Genomic DNA, 6,912 nt, shown 5'->3' on the forward strand with positions numbered 1-6,912 from the left:
GTACTTGGAACCGCAATACGATGAAGATGTTTTCAACTTATAAATTTTTGATTTTTGGTTTTCTTTTTATGAAAGGTAAAGTTTTTAAAATACTTTATTTATTAGAAGAGACGAGTGAGACTATGGTCATATCGAGTCAGACCCTATTTCATACAGGTCCTTTCCTTACAATTATTTGCAATAAAATTCAAAACGACGCACTCGTGAACAAAGCTCGTAAATGAAAAAGTGACGTCAAATTTGAAAGTCATTAAATCTTACAAAGGGCATATTGCGTGTGGTTATATTTTCAATATCATAGATAATCTAGGTCCATTTTAAGTATTCGTAATGATACCTACTTTATTATTATATTCAGAGAAGGAATAATACTGGAAATATTAGATGATAAGATACCAGTAATTTGTAATATATTTTCAGGTGTTTTGTGTAGAAATCACGACCTTGATGCTAAAGATAATATTGCGAAAATAATAGGTGGTTACGAAACGGACATTAAAGATGTACCATATCAAGCGAGACTAACAATGCAACATGAAAACGGTGCATATTATGGATGCGGAGGATCTATTATAAGCCAAAGATATGTATTGACGGCGGCACATTGCCTTTCTGGGTAAGATATTGTCAGATATACCCACAAACCACCTATAGACGTCTAATAGCCAGACACCCCCGATCGCCAAGCTTAGGCAGCTGCTTAGCATAAAAATCGGCCCACGCCCGTTCGGTACCCTATTCCGCACATAGTCTTCATTACGTGACTTTTGAGTCCACCAATCACAACAAAGCATTCTCCTCTGTCCCCCGCTAATCCGACGAAGTCGCGGGCATAATCTAGTTATTATTATAAATCATGAAAGTGCTTAAGAAACATTTATTTTTTGTTGTGATTTCTAATGTATAGATTTATTGATTAGATACTAATAATAAATGTAAAATCTTTAATGATTTCAGAGCTAAAACTGTATACGTAAGACTTGGTAGTAACTATGCCGGTAGAGAAGGTGTACTATATACGTCCACAACATTTTGGCAACATCCTAAGTACAATAACAGAACACTTGATAACGACGTGGGAATCGTTAATACTAATAAACCAATCGTATATGACTCAAATACGAAGCCAATTACTTTGGCGAAAAGGGACATCAATATACCGGCAGGGACGGAAGTTGTAGTCACTGGATGGGGTCTAACGTCAGTAAGTACAGTGCGACAAGGCGCTTTTGGCGCGTGGCGAAAATCGGAACTAACGCCGCCATCTTGTGAAGTGTCACGCTGTCCCCTTTTATGCGGTATTGCTAAGTAAAAATCTGAAATTCACTGTTTTGTTAAATATTAATAGAGCCATTCCATATACATTAATTCATGATATATCGACAATCGGGGCATGAGGCGGGTGGACGTCCCGCACACCCGAAAGTCACCCGCGCTCGCCTGCACCGCGGTTAACGCGAAGGTTGTGCGGGTGTGCGGGACGTCCCCACCCTGATTGCCATTTCGGCCGGTCGTGTAATACCTATACTTTTTTAATTACGTAGAAATACATATTTTCTGAAATTGGTAAAGTTAGGGAAAGTATATTTTTTTTTAGGAAAATGGTCAAGGGAGTGACAGATTGATGGCAGTTAGAATACCTGTTGTATCGAATGAAGACTGTCGCCAGAAAGCCACTTATATCGCTGACAACATGATGTGTGCTTACGTGCCTGAAGGAGGAAAGAGCGCGTGTTCGGTAACTACTTATATTTTGCATATAATGGATTAAGAGCCCGTGAGGGTCAGACCTTCGTTATTTTATAAAAGCTGAAGGTTTCTCTGCGCATTGTCCCTAACACTAGGAGAAACGATCAGCGACTATGGAATATATGTATGTATGTATGTATATACTTTATTGCACCACAGAAGCACAAATGACAGGTTATATAAAGCCGGTTTGACATGTTTCGGACCCATTACTGAACGTACTGCTAGGACTCTGAGAACACATGAAGTAAATGTGGCTTTTAGAACAAATAATACCTTCTCTCAGAAGTATTTGTAAATAGGTTAAACAATCACCAAAAGTCAGGGGTTTATGAATTTGAGTGTCCCGAATGTAAAGCTACGTATGTGGATCAAACGAGGCGTAATTTTGAGACTCGATATAAAGAACATAATAATATGTCAGCGTTTAAAAACAACCAGCCTCAAAGGTCTCACTTCGCTAAACATCTCTTAGACAGCGGAAATACCGTACGAAACAACCATTCTAGATAATCAGACGAACTTCTTGAAGTGAAGTTCGATTGTTATTATAATCATTATGAGTCACTTCATTCGAAGATATAAGATTTACATACATGTAATAAGAGCTTTCGTCTGTGCGTGTGGGAACAATTAGAAATAATTAAACACAACAATAGAGGGTTTCAGATATTAAACGAACAAATAAATTTATCAAATTCACCACTAATCAATTTGTATAAAAACAGTGGGGGGTAGTAGGCAGAGCGATGTAGTAGGGAGGCTAGTTGGGGGTAAAGGTATTTAAGACATATCATTAGATCATAACAAATTAAGCTTTTGGTTCATTGTAGCGACTATGGAGTTTGGAACTTCATGGCTTTGGCATAATTTATTCACAAAGGTGTGTAAAAACTTTCGTCAAATTAATATAAAGTCTATTTTTATATTTTCTTCGGAATAGTATTAGAAATCACGTCATCATTGCCAGACAATAAAGAGTTAAGATAAAATGAGCTTTATTTCATGATTTACTTCGTCTGTGCTTGGTTTAGCATTTATATTTATAAACTGGAAAATGCAACTTTTTGTCATCGATTTTAACTGGTTCATTCTTCGGTATACTTAGTTTATTCTACAGAGACATACTTTTTAATTTTTCTTGTTTTCTTGTTTTATCACCTTTTTATATTATTATTAGCTCAAAAATCAATCATTGAATAAACTTATAAAGATGGATTTATTAAGTGTAAATATTATTCTTTCAGGGTGATTCAGGAGGTCCAGCTCAATCGAAATTGGGGCAAGTTGGGATAGTCTCCTTCGGCATTAATGGCTGTGCTCGCCCTGGTTACCCTGGGGGCTTTGCCAGAGTATCGAACCCTGGTATACGCGACTGGATCAAACGTATTGCTAAAGTGTAATACATAGTTTTATGCGGAACACATTCCTTGATGATAGATTTGATATTTAGAGCTAAATAAATTGGCAGACTTGAATATGTCCATTATCCTTATATGGATGTAGGTGGTTAATGATGGTGATAATGATCTGGCCTAACTATGAATTAGTAAGGGAAACGAAATGTAACTGATATTAATTTTCAATAATTTTTTTTGTTAAATATTCACACACTTTAGAATTAAGTTAAATTTACCTTTTTTATGTCTTTATAAAAATAGGCAAAACCGTTGACTTCAAAATGACTTATGATCGCCACTTGCAGTCCCACATTGCTTGAAAATTTTACTCCCTAAATCCCGCTTCAAATTTAGGAGAAGAAAATAAACAATCAGATGGGCCCGCTCCAGACTAAAGTCACGAACCCCAGTCTTTGGAACACCGGCAATACCGTGGGTCTGTCCCTACAGAAGGTCTTTATAAAGCTTGCTCCTGCGTTTTTTTGTCATGTTTCTACCGCAACTAATGACTCCACGTTGATGTGCATTCATTTATTATTAAAAAAGAAGACATACAATACGATGCAGCTTGATAATATGTCACTACGTGTCGCTTATTTTACGACTATATCAGGCTAGTTTATTATCCTTCTGCTCATTCAAAAATATTTAAAAACCAGACACTTAGACTTTAGACTGCTCTTAACGAAATTCGTTTTGGTTTTAGTATTCGACTGTTAGGAAATTTTTAAGTTATTCGTGGATAACTACTGCGTAAAATGTAAATTAATGTATTTCATAGTTTTGCGTATTAATGCTTCCTTATATCATCAGGATATCCCATGCGACTCGATTAACGCATTCTTTATCGATTTTGATGTAATTAATAATATGGCACTGTTTACTTTGTTCTATGTGTTTAAAATAAAGAAACTTTATCGATCTAATGTGAATGGTATTTCAATTATTTTGAATATAAGTAATTATTAAATTATAAATGTTTTCTTTACCTATTAAGTATTATTTAAATTCAAGGCACATGAAATATAAAATTATTCACATTTAAAAAAAATAAGTATAACACCGAAAAATGTTAGCTTGCTAAAATACTACGCTCAAACTGTAATATTTAGACGTCTTGGTTATTCTCACTAATATTAATTTATAATAAACCTAAGAAATTTATAGTTTAACATTGTACTTTAATCGTATTATGGGTATCGATTTAGGATCTTTCCAAATTACTTATCCGAAGGAAATCACACAAGGAATACGATCAATGGAAACGATCATACTTATAGCCCGAGCAGTGAAGAATATGATGCAGAGGGAGAAAGAAATAAATACGTTTAGTCACTTCAGCTGTTCATCATCATCATCATCATCATCATCATCATCATCATCATCATCATCATCATCATCATCATTATTATCAACTCATCGCCAGCCCAATACTATACACGGGTATAAGAATGAGAAGTAGTTGGGCCATAGCCCGCCACGCTGGCTTAGTGCGGATTAGCAGACTTCACATACCTTTGAGAACATTATGTAAAACTCTCAGGCATGCAGAATTTCTCACAATGTTTTCCTTCACCGTTGAAGCGTGATCGAGCCACCGACCTCTCGAATAGTAGGCGGACGTCTTAACCACTAGACTGTCACGGCTCCTACGGTAACTACAGTTACTAGTTATAAACTATTTCACAGGGAAAACTACATTTACATGTCCAACTAGACTGAGCATTGTTGACGACAGGTAAACTTTGAGCGTGAATGACAAAACTCCCAGGCAATACGGACTCCGCTAGAATTTAAATGAATGTGATTTGTACTGTAAGTGAGTGGAAACTTTTTTAATTTCGCAAAAACTCGGGAACCAGGTGTTCTGTCGACAATTCCACAGACGTTATCTCTTCAACCGTCACTTCATAAAAAACATTCGTGCAGTCTAGTGGCGATTTTTAGTTTCAACAATTTTGAAGCACGTGAATTTAGTTTCTAAATATTACGATGGACGCGTAAATTTTATTTACTTCTATTAAATTTAAACAAGTCTGTGATAAATTTAAAAGTTTGACCCGATCCATTCTGAATTCAAAAGTTTGAAAATCGAATCCAAAAAGCTGAATTAAGTGATTTTTACTAAAATAAATTATTTGAGAGTTGACAGAGAATAGGTTTTCGTTTAGAAGAGTCAATCAAGTTACATTTTTAAAGAAAATGGTAATGGTATGCAAAATTGATTAAAGTATAAAGAATAATTATATTTAGATTAAAAATATACCCAATAGGAGACGCCGCTCGGTCTGACCTCAAAACTGTCCAGATAGTTTGATGTTGCAGAAATTTAACAAAAGAGCTTATTGTATGCACCAAATAAATATTAGTACTTATTCTAGTATTGAAAGCAAACGCAAAACTTTTTAGCGTGAATGACAAAACTCAGAACGAATGCCAGCACCGAATCCAGTAGAATTTAAATGAACCGGCGAAGTTAAGTGTGAGTGAAAACTTTTTTAATTTCGGAAAGAGCCAGGTGCTCGACAATACGACTGACGATAGTATCTACTGACCCGTAACTTGATATTAAAGATAATTTTGAATTCGAATCTTCTTTGTTACCTATGAGTCAGTCTTAATATAAGTTGCTCAATCTTTTTTATAATTAGAGAAATGGATATATAGTATATCTACGTGCAGATCAACTGCTGGTTTTCGAAACTTGAGATTTTGCATTATACTATATTAATAATATATACTGATATAATATGACTGACACATACATCTACTGAAACACATTTCCACATTTGCGTCTCGCTTTTGGGAAAAATGATGTAAAAAATATTTAAAGGTATTTTTTACGATATCACCAAGTAAGTGTACAACTCAAAGCGAAGAATATTTATTAGAATAGAATACAAATAAAGAGAAAGAAGAGAAATGTATAAATCACTTTCAAAGAATGATAGTTGTGTATCTGACAGACAATTTATCAAGAGGCAAACGGTAATGCATTGCGGATATTTTGCATTACAACATTAATATACAAAAATATGAGAAATAAAAAAATTTTACAAAAAAAATAAATACCGACTTCGTTACACAAACACTAAAAATTGAAAAATAATTTAATTTATTACCGATTATATTATGTATACAAGAGTTAATATAGTTCCATAATAATACTTTTTGGTGCCGGTGCCAATTAGCTTTAGCTGCGCGAATCGTCTAGACTTCATATTTTTATGGGACTCTACAATGGCACCTCATTGGCACCGACCCCAAAAAATATTATTATGGAACTATATTAACTCTTGTATACATAATATATTCGGTAATAAATTAAATTAAGTATTTTTCAATTTTTAGTGTTTGTGTAACGAAGTCGGTTTTTATTTTTTTTGTAAATTTTTTTTATTTCACAATTTTTAGTGGCCCCATGGAATTATGCTATGACTGGTTAAAAATCTACTGTTTACTAAGCTATTACACTGATCGCGAGCAATTTACTCTTATCCGTTGAGGAGTTCCAGTATCTATCTTCGAAGATGTTCATCAGATCTTCACCAAATTGAAATGGGACCAACTTTGAAGTATACCCTTTCAAACAAAAAAAGAATTTTCAAAATCGGTCCAGGCGTTTTCGAGTAATCGGGGAACATACATTAAAAAATAAAATAAAAAAATAAAATAAAAAAAAAAGATTCCGATGAATTGAGAACCTCGGGTCGGGGGGTTGATTTCGGGTACGCACGTCTAACTTTTCGAAATATCACTCGTT

The 6,912-nt window shown here is 34.5% G+C and overlaps 1 protein-coding gene across 1 annotated transcript; it reads left to right on the forward strand.

Annotated features, from left to right (window-relative positions):
* LOC138402458 (trypsin-7-like) lies at positions 1-4,075 on the forward strand. The gene is made up of 5 exons (XM_069499136.1): positions 1-75; positions 421-616; positions 958-1,204; positions 1,598-1,738; positions 2,997-4,075. Exons 1-5 carry the CDS (start codon positions 21-23, stop codon positions 3,150-3,152), a joined length of 795 nt encoding a protein of 264 aa, XP_069355237.1. The 5' UTR covers positions 1-20; the 3' UTR covers positions 3,153-4,075.
* The last annotated feature ends 2,837 nt before the right edge of the window (positions 4,076-6,912 follow it).

This window comes from Maniola hyperantus, chromosome 6, assembly GCF_902806685.2.
Source record: "Maniola hyperantus chromosome 6, iAphHyp1.2, whole genome shotgun sequence".
NCBI classification, from domain to species: domain Eukaryota; kingdom Metazoa; phylum Arthropoda; class Insecta; order Lepidoptera; family Nymphalidae; genus Maniola; species Maniola hyperantus.

Coding starts and splice junctions, on each gene's coding strand:
- LOC138402458 (XM_069499136.1), top strand. CDS start 21: ATGAAGATGTTTTCAACTTATAAATTTTTGATTTTTGGTTTTCTTTTT. Junction 617..957: donor GCGGCACATTGCCTTTCTGG/GTAAGATATTGT, acceptor TAATGATTTCAG/AGCTAAAACTGTATACGTAA. Junction 1,739..2,996: donor GAGGAAAGAGCGCGTGTTCG/GTAACTACTTAT, acceptor TTATTCTTTCAG/GGTGATTCAGGAGGTCCAGC.